Source organism: Pseudorca crassidens, chromosome 6 (assembly GCF_039906515.1).
Source record: "Pseudorca crassidens isolate mPseCra1 chromosome 6, mPseCra1.hap1, whole genome shotgun sequence".
Lineage (NCBI taxonomy): Eukaryota > Metazoa > Chordata > Mammalia > Artiodactyla > Delphinidae > Pseudorca > Pseudorca crassidens.
In genome coordinates, this window is record NC_090301.1 from 134,101,237 (window position 1) to 134,123,422 (window position 22,186).

Genomic DNA, 22,186 nt, shown 5'->3' on the forward strand with positions numbered 1-22,186 from the left:
ATTTCAGCTGTTCTCACAGGTGTACCGTGATGACAGCTCACCAAGGTCTTATTTTGCATTTCCCTGATGTCTAGGGATGTTGAACTTTTTTGTGTGTGTTTACTTGCCATCTGTATATCCTCTTTGGTGAAATGTCTCTTCATGTCTTTGGTTCACTTTTCTAACTGGATTATTTGTTTTCTAAATGTTGAGTTTAGGAGTTCTTTATATACACTAGATATGAGTTCTTTGTCAGATATGTGGTTTGCGAATATTTTCTCCCCATCCATAGCTTGGCGCTTTTGATCCTTTTAAGAGGGCCTTTCCCAGAGCAAAACGTTGTAATTTTTATAAAATTCATCTTATCGGTTTTTAAAAAATGGATCATGTTTTTGGTGTCACGTCTCATAAATCTTCTCCAATCCTAGGTCTCAAAGATTTTCTGCTATGTATTTCTAAGTTTATAGTTTTACATCTTATGTTTACATACACCATCTATTTTTGAGTTAATTTTTGTATAGGTATGAGGTTTAGGCCAGGGTTCATTTTTTCACCTGATATCCAGTTGATCCAGCACCATTATTAACACTACTCTTCTTTCACTGAACTTCTCTGGAATCTTTGTCAAAAATCAGCTGGCCACAGCCATGCACAGCTTCTTCTGAGCTCCCCATTTTGTGCCACTGATCTGCATGTCTGAGGTTCTGCCAACGCCATGCGGTCCTGTTTACGGCAGTTGTAACCCTTCAAGTTGAGCAGAGCAAGTACTCTCACTACTTTTCTTTTTCGAAATGGTTTTTTAGCTATTCTAGAGCCTCTGCCTTTCCATATAAGTTTTAAAATAATTTTGTCTGTATCTACAAAGGATTTTCTGGAATTCTGATACAAACTGCATTAAATTTGTATATTAATTAGGGAAAAACAGATAACTTTGCTGAGTCTTCTAATCCATGCACACAGCATGTCTCTCAATTTATTTAGCTCTTTTTTGATTTCTTCCATCAACCACTCTATGTTTTAAAATTTAACCACTGTTTTTAAAAAATGAAAGATTTATTCTAAAGATCTGGATTTCCAGCTTCTCTTGAAATACCTGAAGATCCAGCAATGCTATCCGGCAACAAACGGCTAGCGCTAGGTGGTACCTGCCCCTCTGCCTCCTTTTTGCAGGCAAAAGTGATATGCTCCCTACTTCACCACAATTCCTCTACCAATCAATGTGTCAGCTACAATTTATCACGGTGCTGTCTTTTTCTGTCTCTGTATCTATCAAAAATGAGAAAAGAAACCATACCAAGCATGTAGTATGATTCAAAAAAAGAGAAAAACCATACTTCTTCTTGGAAATAAATAACACTCCCATGTCTTTAATATGCATGCCATCTCGCTTCCCTTTTGTTCTCCTGATTCCTGTAGCTTTTTGATTTTAAGACTGAATATTATTCCTTCAAAATAAATCATACAAGGCTTCCCTGGTGGCGCAGTGGTTGAGAGTCCACCTGCTGATGCAGGGGACACGGGTTCGTGCCCCGTTCCGGGAGGATCCCGCATGCCGCAGAGCGGCTGGGCCCGTGAGGCATGGCCGCTGAGCCTGCGTGTCCGGAGCCTGTGCTCCGCAGCGGGAGAGGCCACAGCGGGGAGAGGCCCGCATACCGCAAAAAAAACAAAAACAAAAACAAAATAAATCATACATGTTCTCTAGCAAATCGTTATAGTTAATTCCAATTAACAATTCTGCAAATTCTTATTGTACTAACCTAAAACCACACAGTATCAAAAGAAGAATTCCTTCTTGCCTGGCTTAAGATATATTACTTCCATGCTGGAAAGTTCTATTGTACAAGAAAATTACCCCAAATCACCCTTTTTTAAAAAACCATTGATGTATACAGTTCTGCTGCCATAAGGCAACTCTTTACACATCCTGTTATTTCTATGAGAGAGTTTCCCAAAATCCTTCATCAAGAAGGAAGGATGCATTAAATTACCATACAGTTTTTTGCAGAGTCATACAATGAGATTTAATAACAAGGTTTCACCAACAGTATAAAAGATAATAAATTTTCAAAAACAATATTATCATAAAGACTTGAAGAAAAAGCATGCAAATGAATACCATCATCTGTTTTTCCTTAAGCCACAGGTTGTTTATTTGCTAAAGAAGAGTTATTACTAAATAAGAGTCCATAGGTGGGCTTCTGGAATACCTGAATTACCTATACATGTGCACGGAATGTTATATGTACGTGCCTTTTTCTAGGGAAAGCATCCATAGATTTTGTCATCATAACTCAAGGTTTAAGATCATCACTGGACTACATAAAATGATACTAAATTAAGTTTAGATTTGAAAATAGAAACAGGGCAGTATTGTGCAGTCAACTAAAAACAAAGGTAACCATATATCCTAGCATGCCAGAATAATCCTGGTTTAGGCCTACTATCCCAACCTCTCCATCCAGTAAGTCCACCTCTGGCACTCTACAGTGGCCTGGTTTAAAAAGTGAAGAAACAAACAGAAAATTTGAATATAACTATAACAAGTAAAGAGATTGAGTCACTAATCAAAAAACTTCCCAGAAAAGCCCAGGCCCCAGATGGCTTCACTGGTGAATTCTACCAAGTGTTGAAATAAGAATGAACACCAATCCTTCGTGAGAGCTTCCAAAAAATAGACGAGAGAAGACTTTCCAATTCATTCTGAATGAAACCAGACAAAGATATTGCAAGGGGGAAAAAACAAAAAAAACTATAGACCAATATTCCTTATGAATATGGACTTCAAAATCCTCAACAAAATCAAATCAAGCAACATATGTAAAGGATTATATGCCATGACCAAGTGAAATTTATCCCAGAAATGCAAGAAAGGTTCAACACACCAACAAAAATGTCAATGTAATACATCATATTAATAGAATACAGGAAGTATACCATATGATCTCAACAGATGCAGAAAAAGCATTTAACAAAACCCAACACCCTTTCTCGATAAAAACATACAAATAGGAATAGAAGAGACCTTCTTCAAAATGATAAAGGGCACCTATAAAACTCCCACAGGTAACATCATACTTGATTGGTGAAAGACTTAACGCTTTTCCCCTAAGATCAAGAATAAGACAAGAATGTCCACCTTTACCACTTCTATTCAACATTTTGGTAAAGGTTCTAGACAGGGCACTTAGGCAAGAAAAAGAGATAAAAGAAAAAGAAATAAAAGGCATTCAGATTCAAAAGGAAGAAGTAAAACTTACCTCTTTTTGCCGATGACATGATCTTATACATAAAACACATAAAAACGAATACATAAGTTCAGCAAGGTTGCAAGATACAAGATACATATGTGAAAATGAATTCTATATACTAGAATCCAAACAAAATACAAAAATGATATCAAGAAAATCACATATTACAATAGCATCAAAGGAATGAGAGTAAGTTTAACCAAGAAGGTGAAAGACATGTAAACTGAAACTTTAAAACACTGTTTTAAGAAATATAAAGACCTAATACATGGAAAGACATTCCGTGGTCATGTATAATACTTATCATTGTTAAGATGATACTTCCCAAATGGATATACAGATTCAATGCAACTCTGGTCAAAACTCCAATTGCCTGATTCACAGAAAGATAGACAAGATGAAAAGGCAGAGGGCTATGTACCAGATGAAGGAACAAGATAAAACCCCAGAAAAACAACTAACTGAAGTGGAGATAGGCAACCTTCCAGAAAAAGAATAAAGAATAATGATAGCGAAGAGGATCCAGGACCTCGGAAAAAGAATGGAGGCAAAGATCGAGAAGATGCAAGAAATATTTAACAATGACCTAGAAGAATTAAGGAACAAACAAACAGAGATGAACAATACAATAACTGAAATGAAAACTACATTAGAAGAAATCAATAGCAGAATAACTGAGGCAGAAGAACAGATAAGTGACCTGGAAGACAGAATGGTGGAATTCACTGCTGCAGAACAGAATAAAGAAAAAAGAATGAAAAGAAATGAAGACAGCCTAAGAGACCTCTGGGACAACATTAAACGCAACAACATTCGCATTATAGGGGTCCCAGAAGGAGAAGAGAGAGAGAAAGGACCTGAGAAAATATTTGAAGAGATTATAGTCGAAAACTTCCCTAACATGGGAAAGGAAACAGCCACCCAAGTCCAGGAAGTGCAGAGAGTCCCATACGGGATAAACCCAAGGAGAAACACGCCAAGACACACAGTAATCAAACTGGCAAAAATTAAAGACAAAGAAAAATTATTGAAAGCAGCAAGGGAAAAACCACAAGTAATATACAAGGGAACTCCCATAAGGCTAACAGCTGATTTCGCAGCAGAAACTCTACAAGCCAGAAGGAAGTGGCAAGATATACTTAACGTGATGAAAGGGAAGAACCTACAACCAAGATTACTCTACCCAGCAAGGATCTCATTCAGATTCCATGGAGAAATCTAAAGCTTTACAGACAAGCAAAAGCTAAGAGAACTCAGCACCACCAAACCAGCTGTACAACAAATGCTAAAGGAACTTCTCTAAGTGGGAAACACAAGAGACGAAAAGGACCTACAAAAACAAACCCAAAACAATGAAGAAAATGGTAATAGGAACATACATACTGATAATTACCTTAAACGTGAATTGATTAAATGCTCCAACAAAAAGACACTGGCTTGCTGACTGGATACAAAAACAAGAGCCATATAAATGCTGCTTACAAGAGACCCACTTCAGACCTAGGGACACATAAAGACTGAAAGTGAGGGGATGGAAAAAGACATTCCATGCAAATGGAAATCAAAAGAAAGCTGGAGTAGCAATACTCATATCAGATAAAATAGACTTTAAAAAAAAGAATGTTACAAAACACAAGGAGGACACTACATAATGATCAAGGGATCAATCCAAGAAGAAGATATAACAATTATAAATATATATGCACCTCAATACATAAGGCAACTGCTAACAGCTATAAAAAAGGAAATCGACAGTAACACAATAATAGTGGAGGACTTTAATACCTCACTTACACCAATAAACAGATCATCCAAACAGAAAATTAATAAGGAAACACAAGCTATAAATGACACAACAGACCAGATAGATTTAATTGATATTTAAAAGACATTCCATCCAAAAATGGCAGATTACACTTTCTTCCCAAGTGTACATGGAACATTCTCCAGGATAGATCACATCTTGGGTCACAAATCAAGCCTCAGTAAATTTAAGAAAATTGAAATCATATCAAGCATCTTTTCTGACCACAATGCTATGAGATTAAAAATGAATTACAGGAAAAAAAAATTAAAAGCCACACACACATGGAGGCTAAACAACACGTTACTAAATAACCAAGAGATCACTGAAGAAATCAAAGAGGAAATCAAAAAATACCTAGAGACAAATGACAATGAAAACACGATGACCAAAACCTACGAGATGCAGCAAAAGCAGTTCTAAGAGGGAAGTTTATAGCAATATTATCCTAACTCAAGAAACGAGAAAAATCTCAAATAAACAGTCTAACTTTACACCTAAAGGAACTAGAGAAAGAACAAACAAAACCCAAGGTTCACAGAATGAAAGAAATCATAAAGATCAGATCAGAAATAAATGAAATAGAAACAAAGAAAACAATACCAAAGATCAATAAAACTAAAAGCTGGTTCTTGGAGAAGATAAACAAAATTGATAGACCATTAGCCAAACTCATCAAGAGGGAAGAGGACTCAAATCAATAAAATTAGAAATGAAAAAGGAGAAGTTAAAACAGACACCGCAGAAATACAAAGCATCCTAAGAGACTACTACAATCAACTCTATGCCAAAAAAATGGACAACCTGGAAGAAATGGACAAATTCTTAGAAAGGTATAACTTTCCGAGACTGAACCAGGAAGAAATAGAAAATATAAACAGACCAATCACAAGTAATTAAATTGAAACTGTGATTAAAAATCTTCCAAGAAACAAAAGTCCAGGACCAGATGGCTTCTTCACAGGCGAATTCTATCAAACATTTAGAGAAGAGCTAACACCCATCCTTCTCAAACTCTTCCAAAAATCTGCAGAGGAACGAACACTCCCAAACTCATTCTATGAGGCCACCATCACCCTGATACCAAAACCAAACAAAGATACTACCAAAAAAGAAAATTAGAGACCAACATCACTGATGAATATAGATGCAAAAATCCTCAACAAAGTATTAGCAAACAGAATCCAACAACACATTAAAAAGATCATACACCGTGATCAAGTGGGGTTTATCCCAGGGATGCAAGGATTCTTCAGTATATGCAAATCAATCAATGTAATACACCATATTAACGAACTGAAGAAGAAAAACCATATGATCATCTCAATAGATGCAGAAAAAGCTTTTGACAACATTCAACACCCACTTATGATAAAAACTCTCCAGAATGTGGGCACAGAGGGTACCTACCTCAACATAATAAAGGCCATATACGACAAACCCACAGCAAACATCATTCTCAATGGTGAAAAATTGAAAGCATTTTCTCTAAGATCAGGAATAAGACAAGGATGTCCACTCTCGCCACTTGTACTCAACATAGTTTTGGAAGTCCTAGCCACAGCAATCAGAGAAGAAAAAGAAATAAAAGGAATACAAATTAGAAAAGAAGACGTAAAACTGTCGCTGTTTGCAGATGACATGATACTATACATAGAGAATCCTAAAGATGCCACCAGAAAACTACTAGGGCTAATCAATGAATTTGGTAAAGTTGCAGGATACAAAATTAATGCACAGAAATCTCTGGCATTCCTATACACTAATGATGAAAAATCTGACAGAGAAATTAAGGAAACACTCCCATTTACCATCACAACAAAAAGAATAAAATACCTAGGAATAAACCTGCCTAGGGAGACAAAAGACCTGTATGCAGAATACTATAAGACAATGATGAAAGAAATTAAAGATGATACCAACAGATGGAGAGATATACCATGTTCTTGGATTGGAAGAATCAATATTGTGAAAAAGACTATACTACCCAAAGCAATCTACAGATTCAATGCAATCCCTACCAACAGCATTTCCTACAGAACCAGAACAAAAAAATCTTAAAATTCGTGTGGAGACACAAAAGACCCCGAATGGCCAAAGCAGTCTTCAGGGAAAAACAGCAGAGCTGGAGGAATCAGACTCCCTGACTTCGGACTATAGTACAAAGCTACAGTAATGAAGACAGTATGGCACTGGCACAAAAACAGAAATATAGATCAATGGAACAAGATAGAAAGCCCAGAGATAAACCCACGCACATATGGTCAACTAATCTATGACAAAGGAGGCAAGGATATAAAATGGAGAAAAGACAGGCTCTTCAATAAGTGGTGCTGGGAAAACTGGACAGATACATGCAAAAGAATGAAATTAGAACACTCCCTAACACCATACAGAAAAATAAACTCAAAATGGATTAGAGACCTAAATGTAAGACCGGACACTATAAAATTCTTAGAGGAAAACATAGGAAGAACACTCTTTGACATAAATCACAGCAAGATCTTTTTTGACCCACGTCCTAGAGTTATGCAAATAAAAACAAAAATAAACAAATGGGACCTAAAGAAACTTCAAAGCTTTTTGCAAAGCAAAGGAAACCATAAACAAAATGAAAAGACAACCCTCAGAATGGGAGAAAATATTTGCAAACGAATCAACAGACAAAGGATTTATCTCCAAAATATATAAACAGCTCATGCAGCTCAATATTAAAAAAGCAAATAACCCAATCCAAAAATGGGCAGAAGACCTAGATAGATATTTCTCCAAAGAAGATATACAGATGGCCAAGAAGCACATGAAAAGCTGCTCAACATCACTAATTATTAGAGAAATGCAAATCAAAACTACAATGAGGTATCACCTCACACCAGTCAGAATGGGCATCATCAGAAAATCTACAAACAATAAATGCTAGAGAGGGTGTGAAGAAAAGGGAACCCTCTTGCACTGTTGGTAGAAATGTAAATTGATACAGCCACTATGGAGAACAGTATGGAGGTTCCTTAAAAAACTAAAAATAGAATTACCATATGATCCAGCAATCCCATTACTGGGCATATACCCAGAGAAAACCATAATTCAAAAAGACACATGCACCCCAGTGTTCACTGCAGTACTATTTCCAATAGCCAGGTCATGGAAGCAACCTAAATGCCCATCGACAATGAATGGATAAAGAAGATGTGGTACATATATGTGATGGAATATTACTCAGCCATAAAAAGGAATGAAATTGGGTCATTTGTTGAGACATGGATGGATCTAGAGACTGTCATAAAGAGTGAAGCATTTTCTCTTCTCAGAAAGAGAAAAACAAACATCATATATTAATGCATGTATGTGGAACCTAGAAAAATGGTACAGATGAACAGGTTTGCAGGGCAGAAATTGAGACACAGATGTAGAGAACAAACGTATGGACACCAAGGGGGGAAAGCAGCAGGGGGTGGGGGTGTGATGAATTGGGCGATTGGGATTGAGATGTATACGCTGACCTGTATAAAATTGATGACTAATAAGAACCTGCTGTATAAACAAACAAGCCAACAAAGAACTCCAATTGCCTTTTTTGCAGAAACAGGCAAGCTGATCCTAAAATGTATACGGAAATATGAGTAACTCAGAACAGCCAAAACAATCTTAAAACAGAAGAATGAAATTGAAGGACTCACACTTTCCAATTTCAAACTTACTACAAAGTTAAAATAATCAAGACAATGTGGTGCTGGCATAAGGATCGACATATAGATGAATGGAACAGAACAAAGAACCCAGAAATAAACCTGTGTATCTACTGACTTTCAGTAAGTGTGCCAAGACCATTCAATGCGGAAAGAATAATCTTTTCAACAAGTGGTGGTGCTAGGACCACTGGATATCTGCATGTAAAAGAATGAAGTTTGACCCCTACCTTACAGCATATACCAAAATTAACTCCAAATGGATAAAGAAGAAAACATGCCTAAATCTTTGTGACTATGGAATAGGCAATAGTTTAACTCTTACAACTCAACAATAAAAAGGAAATAACCCAATTTTAAAGTGGGTAAAGAATCTGAATAGATATTTCTCCAAAGAAGATATACAAATGGTCAATACACACATGAAAAGATGCTCACATCTTTTCCATTAGGGAAGTGCAAATCAATACCACAATGAGACCACTTCATACCAACTAGTTAGAATCAAAAAGAAGGGGAAATGTTGTGTTAGTGAGGATATGCAGAAATTGGAACCCTTATACACTGCAGATAGGAATGTGGAATGGTGCAGTCACTATGGAAAACCGTTTGGCAGTTCCTCAAAAAGTTATACAAGAAAGTTACCTTATGACCCAGTAATTCTACTCCTAGATACAGATCCGGAAGAACTGAGAATTATGTTCAACGCAAAAACTTGTACACAAATGTTCACAGCAGCATTATTCATAATAGCCAAAAATGAATAAACTTAAATGTCTATCAGTGAGTGAATAAAAATGTGGTATATCCCTACCGTGGAATATTACTCACCTATAAGGATCAAGCACTGACACGTACTACAACATGGAAGAACCTTAAAAACATTATGCCAAGTGCATTTCCAGACTCAAAGGCCACATATTACATAACTCCATTTGTATGAAATTCTCCAAACAGGCAAATCCATACAAACAAAAGATTGGCCTTTGCCAGGGGCTGTGGGGAGGAATGGGGAGTGACTGGTAAATAGTGAGCCTCTGGCTATAAATGACACTCTAGGGACAAGTGGCACAACTTGAATGGGGTCTGAGGATTAGATGGTGGTAATGTCACAATGATAACTTCCTGGTTTTGATGACTGTATTGAGTTATGCAGGAGAACATGCTTGTTTGTAGGAAATTCAGGGGTAATGGGACATCCTATCTGCAACTGTCTCTCAAATGGTTCCAGAAAAAGAGCTATGGAAACCACTTAGTTTACATAGATGATCTTGGCCAAAAATCCACATGATCTATCACGTTCATTATCTTCACCAACAAACTGAACTGTCGTAAAGCATCAATTTTGTTTAATTCTGGGGTTAAATCTGGCCACGCTCTGAATAACTGACACTCATCTCTATGTTCACTTATGTCACAAGACTGTTATGGAAGCAAGTGAGTCAGCACTTTAAGAATACCTAAAGTGCTATCTAGAGTTCATCTTCCATGGCTTTCATCCACCAATTATTGTTCTTCCAGCTCAATTCACAGAGAGTATTTTAGTGACGGCACAAGTAGAAACTGAAAAAAACGTAAGACTATGTAAATTTAATCTTAAATGCCTAGATTTCTGAGCATTGGGAGGGAGACACTAAAACTAAAAAAAGTAGGGATTAAAAATTCTAATGCTGGCTTTACCAGACACTTGTTATGACCAGAAGAAAAGCACTATATGTGTATCGAATGAGAGGAAAAAATATGGGATCCAGTAATTCAGTAATTGCTGATTATTAGCAAAGAATAAGTATTGCAACTTAGGAATGGCTGCACGTCTGCTTCTTTCCACAATTACTTAAGTACTTTAAGAAATGGAAAGAAAGTACCTGAAACGTAACATTGGCACACTTCTGCCTCTTTTCCCACACAACCCCTCAAAAAACAAGAGGCTGTGTGATTTCCCCCAAAATGATTTATTCTTTTCAGCTGGTTGTAAGACTTTAACTCCATTATTCTAGAGATGAGAGTTTAATGATATTCAACTCGCCAGTTAACCAAGCCTTTATCAAACTAAGTAGCAGAGGATAATTCAATTCAGTAAATGGTCTTGTGGGCTGTTACCACATGCTGGGTAACAGAGGTTAACTAAGGCTCATTCCCTGCCCTTAGGGGGTTTCCTCTAATAGACAAGAAATAAGGTTCAAAAGGAGAATGAAAGACATGCCTCCTACACTAAATCTATTAAGCGATCAGAACTCTGAAACTATGGAAAACAGCTTTTCAAAACTTTTCAGGTTTACGGGTGCGCACATATCCAGATTTTTTAAAAACAGAAAAATTCCATCGCCCTGTTTTGTAACGCTTTTTATTTTTTCGTCATTCATGTCAATTAGCATACTTAAAGATAACTGCTTTAATGAGTTGCAGGTGCCCCACCGCAAGGACGCATCAAACTTTACCCAACCAATACCCTGTAGCTGAATGCTCATGCTTGTTTTTAATTGGGGTCAGGGGATCAAGAGAGCAGCTGCAACTAACATTGTCACCAGCTGCACACTTAGCTAGGATGCTCTGTAAAACCATCCTAGGGGTCCATCTCCAAGACATGTGGCTTTATACAGTATCTTACAGGGGTATTCCAGTTAATTTATCAATCACACCAAACGCCTCCCCACCACCGAAAACTCACTCCAAAACGAACCCGAGAATTCTCATTACGCAATATATTTGTCCCTATGGGTCGGGCCCTAAACACTGCAATTACTATGTCACTAAACACACACACACACCATCACAAACTTCCAGAAAACAAGCCTTAAGGTCTTGATATCCTTCTCCCTGCTCCCTCCCTCTCCCGGCTACTGTGAATGCCCTACTCTAGGCCCTAATATTACTTTGATCCCCGAAGTGTGTGCACTGACTCTCCCTGACTTCGTTCTCTGCCCACTCCAAGCAATCCTACACAATATTCAGATGTAAAACTTCCTGAAGAAAAATATAGCCTCCCTGCCTGAAAAATCCCTAATCCCAATTATTAGAGAATAGTGCCAATTTATTATTAACATTTTTGCTATTCAGTTTGGCCACGAATCCACCTTCCAATCTTAACTACTACTCTCTTGCAAATACCCTCCAGTCAAATCCTAGTAAAGTACTCAATTCTTTGAGAAGCCTCCAACTTCCTGCCCTATTACATATGCTGTTCTCTCATCTGAAATGCACACGTCAAAGAACATCTAGATAATCAGAGATCTGGAAGGGATACCCTAGTCCTCTCACCTTAATTTGCAAACTAGGAACTTCTGTCACTCATCCACCGAAGAGCCCAGAAACCTCCCATCCCAGCATCCTCAAGACACAGTGGTAACTCTAGTTTGCCCGAGACCAATCCACCAGCTGAGATTTCCAAGTCTCATCTGCAAAGATCATGCTCCAGCAATTTGGCTTAGGGCCAGAACTCTTTTTTTTTTTAAAAAACAAGCACTTTAGGTTATTCTTAAGCAAGGGGTCAAAGCTTCAGGCCATAATAAGAAAAGCACAGGAAAAAAGAAGACACTGAGTATATGTATAGCCTTGTAGCACTTAGCACATCATCTGACAATTTTCATTTCTGTCCCCATTTTAGAGCCTCCAAAAAACAGATACTCACTGCTACTTGTGCCGAATCCATAAATCTCAGTCCAAAATAGTCGCTTTCAATAAGGTCCAAGTGGTACATAATCTGATCAAACAGCTCTTGTCCTTTGGCTTTTTTCTGAAATGGCAAGAAAATAAATCAGTAAGTGACTCATAAGATCAACAAGTCTGAACTGAAGATGGTTTTAATTACACAAGATCTCTTAAAAAAAAAAAAATAGTTGCAACACCAAGTATTACTATGTAGCCAGTTATGGGCAAGATACCATGGTTTTCCCATAAACCATTTAAGGCCAAAAGAGAATTTGTGATCTATTATGTGCTTTGCTGGATGGTGTCACTTCCTATCAAGCAACAAATATTACTGTGTACCTAACACTGTGTGTAAGAAGAAACTCTTGCTTGTCAATTTTTAGGGTCCCTACTTTAAAGGAGCTTTATAATAACTGGAAAGAGAAAACAAGAAATCTTAGAACACTTAAGCACAAACCATGTGGAACTAACTATATCTGCCAGAGAAGAGAGAGTCACTGACACTAGAATCATCAGTGAAGGCTTGAAGATCGGTCTTAAACCGGAAAGAATGCAGGGTAGGAAATAGCAAAAGCAGAAATGGAAGGTGGGAGGGAAAATGGACAGCAAGAAAACTACTGATAAACTCAGGAGACACCAAACTGGAGGGAGTCAGGGTGATAACAAAGAAGCCTGCGCAGAAAAAGCAGGTCGCAGAGTGTGCTCTCAGGGCCCCTGAGGGATCCCCAGATGAAAGATCCACACGGTCCCAGGATTCTCCTCACGTACCCTCAATCAAAACAACATACTGCAACAGACTGAATGCAGGAGCAGATGAGAGAATCTAAGTACTGGTCTATTAAATCAAGCATTAAAGAGACTGGCAAAAGTGCATAAAATAATGCTACTCTTCTCACTACATTCTTTTGTTGTTTAGTAAGAGTTATTTTTCATGAAAATGTTACTTCTGTTAACCTATAAGGGGTATATTATTGCTATTTTTAAATTAACCAGTAAAGTTTTTCTTTAACTCTTCAGGGTTTTTGGGGGGGCCACACCCTGCAGCATGTGGGATCTCAGTCCCCTGACCAGGGATCAAACCCGCGCCCCCTGCAATGGAAGCGCGAAGTCTTAACCACTGGACCACCAGGGAAGTCCCTAATTTTTCTGTTTTAGTTTCTAATATGGTAACTATCCATAAATATAACCTTTTAAGTAAAAGCACTGTTGAGATCCTCAATTTTCATGTATGTTGTATCCATGCCCCTCCCCGTAGTTTTAAATTATTTAGAATATTTCCCATAAAAAAATGTAGATTTTTTTAATTAAATCATCAATTTCTGCCTTTTAACTGACAACTTGATTATTTCGACTTGTCCACCGCTTTTTCTGCACTTTCTACATCCTTTCTATTTGGTAAACTCTCACCCCTTTATGAAGATAGAACTTTACCAGGGCCTCATGCCCCCGGCCTCCCCTCCACCCAATCCTCATCAGGTTTTATGGATATACTTCCTCTATTTTTCTTTTCTTTGGTCATGGCTAATTTTTTTTAAGACAACAACTTTACCTTGGTATTCAATCATTCTTTACATGTCTTGCACATGTACATTACACATACCTAGCAGCATCTGCTAGATTTCTCTCTTCATTTGAGTTTTTCCTCAAGAAATGTTTCCCATGTGGGACTTTCTATGTTTGAGAATATTTTAATCATGCTCTTATACTTGAATGACAGTTGGCTGGATATAAAATTCAAGGTTCAAAGTTACTTTCTGTCAATACTCTATTACTCAAAATACATTACTCTATCACTCAAAATATATTACTCTATCGTCCTCCTACAGTCTATGTTGTCACTGAAAAGTGTGATGTCAATTTCAGCTTCCCTCCCCCACCCCCCCCACCCCCGCCGCACTGTGCAGCATGTGTGAGATCTTAGGGATCAAACCTGTGCCCCCTGCAGTGGAAGCTCAGAGTCTTAACCACTGGACCGCCAGGGAAGTCCCTCATTCCTTTTTAAAGCTGAATAATATTCCACGGTACGTATACAGTCGGCCCTCCATACGGCAGGTTCCGTATCCTTGGATTCTGGTATCTGCAGCAGGTTCTGGAACCAATCCCCCACAGACCCCGAGGGACAACTGCGGGCCATTTTGTTTACTGACTCATCTGTTGATGAGCACTGGGTTGTTTCCTCCTGTTGGCTACTGTGAATAATACTGCTGTGAACAGTGGTTTACAAGTATCTGAGTCCCTGCTCTCCATTCTTTTGGGTACATACTTAGGAGTAGAATACTGTAATTCCATGTTTAACTTTTTGAGATGCTGCCAAACAGTTTTCTGTAGTACCTGCACCATTTTACATTCCCACCAGCAATGTACAGGGTTCCACTTTTTCCACATCCTCACCAACACTTGTTATTTTCTGGATTTTCTTTTTTTGTGTTGGTAATAGCCAATCTAATGGGTGTAAAAGGGTATCTCATGTGGTTTTGATTTGCATTTCCCTAATGCCTACTGATGTTAAACATACCTTCATGTACTCACTGGCCATTTGCGTATCTTTTTCGGAGAAATATTTATTCAAGTCCTTTTCCTATTTTTGATTTGACTTGCTTTTTTGTTGTTGAGTTGTAGAAGTTCTTTATATATTCTCTATATTAATCCATTATCAGATACACAATTTGCAAATATTTTCTCCCATTCTGTGGGTTGTCTTTTTACTCTCTTGATAGTGAGTGTCCTTTAATGCACAAAAATTTTTAATTTTGATGAAGTCCAACTTATTTATTTTTTCTTGTGCTGCCTACATTTTATTGTCATATCCAAAAAAACATTGCCAGATCTAATGTTATGAAGATCTTCCCCTATGTTTTCTTCTAAGAGTTTCATAGTTTTAGCTCTCACACTTAAAATTTTGTCATTCTGATTCTACACCCACTCTGATGTGTCCGCGTCTTCCTCACAACCAAGCAATTAACTCAGTTCTCCAACGAGACTGACTGCGTGTCAGACAAACTCAATTCTCACCCTATCTCCCTGGAGAGAGCATCAGACTCCACCAGTTAAGAGCTCAGTCCCACAAGACTGCTCCCACTTCCGATGCCAATCGCAGGTCCAGATTGCTACTGGCTACCGGCTTCTCATGACCCCCTCCCTGGCTTCAATTAACTTGCTAGAACAGTTCACAGAACTCAGGAAATCAGTTTACTCACTAGATTAACAGTTTATTACAAAGGATTATCAGCAGATACAAATTATCAGCCAGATGAGGAGATACACAGGGTGAGGTCCCAAACACAAGAGCTTCTGTCCCAGTGGAGTTTGGGACCCAGCACGTGGAAGTGTTCTGGTTCACCAACCCAGAAGTTCTCCAAACTTGTCCTTCTGGATCTTTACAGAGGCCTCATTAAATAGGCATGACCGATTAAATCACTGGCCACTGGGGACTGAACTCAATCTCTGGCCCCTCTTCCCTCCCAGCTGGGGTGGGGCCGGGGGTGCCAGCTTCCAACCTCCTAATCACATGGTGAGTCCCCCCAGTCAACCAACCCCTATCAGTGGGCTTCGTTAACATAACAAAAACACTTTTAGGGCTCTCCTGACTTAGAAAATTCCAAGGGCTTTAGGAGCTCTGTGCCAGAAACAGGACAAGGATCAAATATATGTTTATTATAAATCACAATACCACAGTCGTCTTTGATCCATTTTGAGTTAATGTTTGTATATGGTGTAACATAACAATCCAACTTCATTCTTTCGCATGTGGATATTCAATTTTCCCAGCATCATCTGTTGAAAAGACTCTTCCCTCACTGAATGGTGTTAGCACCTCTGCAGAAGATCATTTGACCATGTATTTGAAGGTTTATTTCTAGACTTGCCATTCTGTTCCATTGGTCTGCAGGTCTGTCTGTATGCCAGAACCACACTGTTTTGATTACTATAGCTTGGTAATAAGTTTTCAAATCAGGACATGCAAACTCAACCTTTTCCTTCTTTTTCAAGACTGTTCTGACTATTTGGAGTCCCACGAGATTCCATATGAATTTTAGGATGATCTGTCCTATGCTATGTGTGCAAAAAATGGTCTTGGAATTTTGATATGGAGTGCACTGAATCTACAGATCACTTTGGGTAGTGCTGTCCTCTTAACAATATTAACCTTTCAATCCATGAACGTGGGCTATCTTTTCTTTAGATATTCTTTCAGTTCAGTAATGTTTTGTAGTTTTCAGTGTACATGTTTTTTGCCTCCTTGGTTAAACTTATTCCTAAGTAGTTTATTCTCCTTGATGCTATAGTAAAGGAATTATTGCCTTAATTTCATTTTTGGATTGCTCACTACTGGTGTATAGATGTGCACTTGATTCTTGTTGGTTGATCTTGTATCCTGCCATGTTTCTGAATTCTTTTATTAGCTCTAATAGTTTTACTGTGGAATCTTTAGGGTTTCCTACTTATAAGATCAAGTCATCTTGAACAGAAGTAATTTTACTTCTTCCCTTAGAATCTGGATGCCTATCATTTCTTTTTTCTGCCTAACTGCTCTGGCTAGAACTTCCAATACTATGTTGAATAAAAGTGCTGAAAGCAGGCATCCTTGTCTTGCTCCTAATCTTAGGGGAATAGAGACTTAACTTCCATTTCTTAACTTTTCTCTTATGCTTCCTATTTTGTACTTTCTTTCCTCCTATGAAAAGAGTTCCTAAATATGATCTTCCCACTCACTAATTTGTCCTTTATTTTAAATTTGTCTCCTTATTTTGCTATATTCATTAGGATGAATAAGCTTCTCTGGATTATGTGTAACAACAGAAAGAGCTCAACCCTAGTCTGTATCAGCTCCATTTAGCTCTGAGAAATTAGTGGGGGTGTAGATGAGTCCTAGAGGAGAGGCCCAAGAATCAGAAAACCATAGTCAATCACTTCCCATTCAACAAACAACTTTTCAGGTCTGTGATTCACTCCCATTCCAAAGGGAAAGGGAAAGGAATACTAGATACATTCCTTTCATTATAATGTATCACTCCCTGAGAGTTTGATGGAAGAGGGGTAGGGAATTCAGGTAAAGAAATTTTAAGGGACTTCCCTGGCGATCCAGTGGATAAGACTTTGCCTTCCAATGCAGGGGGTGCAGGTTTGATCCCTGGTCAGGGAGCTAAGATCCTACATGCCTCAGGGCCGAGGCAAATTCGTAACAAATTCAATAAAGACCCAAAAAAAAAAAAAAAAAAAGGTCCACATCAAAAAAAAGCGCTTCCCTGGTGGTACAGTGCTTGAGAATCTGCCTGCCAATGCAGGGGACTCGGGTTTGATCCCTGGCCTGGGAAGATCCCACATGCTCTCATCCGCATCTTTATTCTGCCAAAGCATCATCTGCCAGCTTCTTGAAACATGGGAGCTGTGTTTTGAGAAAAGAGAGAATGGGCTTCTGCCAGCTGGGTAGCTGCCTCCTCAGAATAAAAGTCTTTTCAAGGGTATGTACTGACTCCTTAATAGAGGCTAATTATAGGCCAACCGATAGTGAACACAAGGTATTTGCAGGTTCCTGATGTTAATAATGCTCAATCTAACAGAAATCTGACATCTCAAAATGAGAATCTCCCAAAACATCTTTATTGGAAATTCAGGGATAGCATGAATATTTTAAAAACTTTCATCTGGAGTCCAGTCAGCATGAAAAAGAACTATACTGTTTCATGAAAATAAGTCTCAGACAAGAAGTAAATAAGTTAACTGCAGTATGTTGATCTCATAAAAATTTCAGATTCTAACCCAGAAATAAAATGCATCACTGACGAACTGCAAAATGTGATCTTGATAATATTATTCTGGGTGGGTGAACACTTGACTCAATCATTAATTTTTAAAAATACCAATCTGTTACTATCAACCCTGGAAATGGTTCCTAAATCAGTTGGCTCTATCCCATTACGTTTCTTTTTTCTTGTTTTTAATATTGTCTCTACGGACTTCCCTGGTGATGCAGTGGTTAAGAATCCACCTGCCAATGCAGGGGACATGGGTTCAACCCTTGATTCCGGAAGAGCCCACATGCCGTAGAGCAACTAAGCCCGTGCGCCACAACTACTGAGCCTGCACCCTAGAGCCTGCAAGCCACAACTACTGAGCCCACACGCCACAACTACTGAAGCCCGCGTGCCTAGAACCCATGCTCCGCTACAAGAGAAGCCACCGCAATGAGAAGCCCACACGCAGCACTGAAGACCTGATGCAGCCAAAATTAAATAAATTAATTTAAAAAACATATTGTCTCAAAAAAATTTTTTATTGAAGTATAGCTGATGTACAATATTATATGTTACAGGTATACAATATAGTGATTCACAAGTTTTAAAGGTTATACTCTATACTTATTATAAAATGTTGGCTGTATTCCCTGTGCTGTACAATATATCCTTGTAGCTTATTCATTTTATACAGTCACTTGTACCTCTTAATCCCCTCCCCCTAACTTGCCCCTCTCTTTTTCCCTCTCCCCACTGGTAACCACTAGTTTGTTCTTTATATCTGTGAGTCTGCTTCTTTTTTGTTGTATTCACTAATTTGTTTTATTTTTTAGATTCCACATATAAGTGATTATCATACAGTATTTGTCTGTTTCTGACTTATTTCCCTTAGCATAACACCCTTCAAGTCCATCTGTGTTGTTGCAAAAGGCAAAATTTCATCCTCTTTAGGGCTGAGTGGCATTCCATTGTATATATGTACCACATTCTCTTTATTCATTCATCTGTTGAGGGACACTTGGGTTGCTTCCATGTCTTGGCTATTGTAAATTGTGCTGCTATGAACACTGGGGTGCACGTGTCTTTTTGAATTAGTGTTTTTGGTTTTTTCCCATTCCATACTCTCTTAAGGGTTTTTCATTTCATTACGTACTTAATAATTCACAGGAAATAACATTTTTGACATAATATACCATTCAATTCTCTTCAACAATTACTGGACAGACACCTGTTACGCATTAGCTGCTAGAGGTACACAGATGAATATGTGCATACTTCTTGTCCTCAAGCAATCACAAGGTTCTTACTAAGAATAAAATCATACACAACTAGTTTAAACACAATAAATATGAGTGCTATCCTTGCAGTATCGACAAAATGCTAAGGAAATGAGGGTGAGTTAAGTCTGCTTAAAACTAGTAAAGGCTTCAGAGGAATTTATATCTGAAATTGGGCCTGGAAGGGCTGATACAACTCTGCCACCTTAGGTAAAAACAAAATGAAGAAAGATATGAAGTCTTGACAGTCTATGGTGGGGTTGAGGACAGAGACAGACTCGAGGCAGGAAAGAGTTAGAAGACAAAGTGGCAGAAGCTGCCAATGTAATTATTCCTAAAACTGCAAAACAGAATGTCACTCTCATCCTTAAAAAATTATTCCTCTTCCTCTACAGATTAAAGTGCGAATTCCAGGGCATAAACAGTCTTTCCTACTGTTCCTTGCTCACTCTTACAGCCTTATCTCCTGTCACTCCAGCATTTTCACCTGCTTACAATTTCCCTAGTAAGTCATGCCTCTGAGCCTTAGCAGAATGCAGTTCTTTCTGCTCAGAACGTCCTTTAGGTCTCCAATGAACTCTGACTTCAAGAATGAGTACATCTATGTTACCTTCCAAAAAGCCAGACCCTGAATCCTCCTTCCTGGCTACTTTGTACCTATAATTCCAGTTAGTATAAACCCTATGCATAGGCAGAGTTGTAAAATAGCCTGCCATGTCTGGGCAAAGAGTAACAAGGTCCAGTGTGGCCACAGTGTGTACAATAGGGATGTGAAATCCCTGATCCAAGGGTCAACGTCCTATTCATTTTCATACACCCTCTCATCTTGCAGCTACTGAATACGAACCAAGCAGAAAACAAAAAATGAAACAGATCCACACAGCTCTGGCAAACTACAGTTTCATTTTTCAGTTAAATCTAGACTAGTACTTGCTATTTATATTCTTTTCTTTCCTAACAAATTCCTCTAGGTCACCACCTCATTCAGACACAGTCCTCACTTCATAACCTCTTTGGCGGAAAATTAAGACCATCAAGAGAGCATCTTCCCATTAGTCTTCTATCTTTCTCAGCATAAGATGGTATTCCTCCTAGAACGTTCCTATCATTTCCACCTGTGTATGTAAAACCATTTCGACAAACTCAGATCTCCCCTATCCAGCCATGCTCTAGCTGCCGTGCTATTTTCTTTCTTCCTTGCCAAATCTCGCGTGTCAATCCCCCGTTTTCCCTTCATGCACTCCCTCAGACAACTAAACAATATTTATTAAGCAACCACTGGGTACAAGGGACTATAAGAGACCCAAAAAATATAAGACTGTCCCTAATAATTCCTTTAAACCTTCTGAAATATGGCTCCCAAACACATCCCACTGAAGCTCTTTTCCCCACCTCATCCCTTTACCCCTTCTCCGCATGACAGCCGACTACCCTCTCCTGACCTTCCACACAATCAACATTAGCCTCTACACCAGAGCGAGAATTATATTTTACTCATTTCTAATCTACATTCTCCACCCCCATATCCATGTACAAAGCATTTCTTCCACTGCAAACTCACAGCCACAATTATTGTGCAGCCCCATCATCTTGTGCCTTTATTACTGTAGTCTCTTACTTTTTTTCCCTGTAATGAATCAAGCATATCACCTTTAAATCAAAGCTATATGTCGTTTTTATCATCTTTCTTAACGACTAAAAAAACTTTAAGTGGAATAAAGCACAAGTATACAAAAATCCATGCATTCTTAAACAGCTCTGAGATATAAATCACACACCACACCACTCACCCATTAAAAGTATATAATTCAAAGGTGTATTCACAGATATATACAACCATCCCCACAATTAATTTTAGAAAATCTTCATCGCCTAAAAAAGATACCTCACATCCTTCAGCTACTGGCCCCAACCACCCTTCACACCATCCCCTCGGTCCCCACCCATCTGCCCTAAGCAACCCCCAATGTCCTTTTTTTTTCCCCTTCGGATTTCTGTATTCTAGACTTTCATGCGAATGGAATCACATAATATATGGTCTTTTGTGACTGGCTTCTTTCACCTAGCATAATGTTTTCAAAGTTCATCCATGTAGCATGTATCAGTACCATTTCCTTTATGGTCAAGTACTGATAGTATTCCATTATACAGATATAACACATTTTGTTTATCCATTCATCTGCTGGCACTTACCTGTCTGGGCTGCTTCTACCTTCTGGCTATTCAGAATGATGCTGCTACGGACACCTGTGTACAAGTTTTTGTGTAAACGTGTTTCCAATTCTCTTCAGCATACCCCTAGAAGTGGAACTGCCAGATCACATGGTAACTATGTTCAATCATTTGAGGAACTGCCAGACTGTTCTCCAGAGCAGCAGCTGGACCACCTTAACACTCCTGCTAAAACATGTAAGAGTTCAGATTTCTCCACATGCTCACCGACACTTGGTATTTACCTGGCATTTTTATTTTAGCCTTCCTAGTTGGTGTGAAGTAGTATCTCATGTTTTTTATTTGCATTTCTCTGACAACTAATGATGTCAAGCATTTCATCTGCTTCTTGGTCATTTGCATATCCTATTTGGAGGAATGTCTATTCAGATCCTTTGCCCATTTTTTTTTTTTTTTTTTTTTTTTTTTTTGCAGCATGCGGGCCTCTCACTGTTGTGGCCTCTCCCGTTGCGGAGCACCGACTCCGGACGCGCAGGCTCAGCGGCCATGGCTCACGGGCCCAGCCGCTCCGCTGCATCTTCCTGGACCGGGGCACGAACCCGTGTCCCCTGCATCGGCAGGCGGACTCTCAACCACT

The 22,186-nt window shown here is 38.6% G+C and overlaps 1 protein-coding gene across 4 annotated transcripts in view; it reads right to left on the minus strand.

Annotated features, from left to right (window-relative positions):
• EPB41L5 (erythrocyte membrane protein band 4.1 like 5) overlaps positions 1-22,186 on the minus strand; it is a 146,036-nt gene that overhangs the window by 114,321 nt on the left and 9,529 nt on the right. For all 4 annotated transcript variants that reach the window (XM_067742357.1, XM_067742356.1, XM_067742355.1 and 1 more), the window contains exon 3: positions 12,346-12,450. In XM_067742357.1, the coding sequence (XP_067598458.1) occupies positions 12,346-12,450 (105 nt within the window). The remainder of the gene's footprint in view (positions 1-12,345; positions 12,451-22,186) is intronic.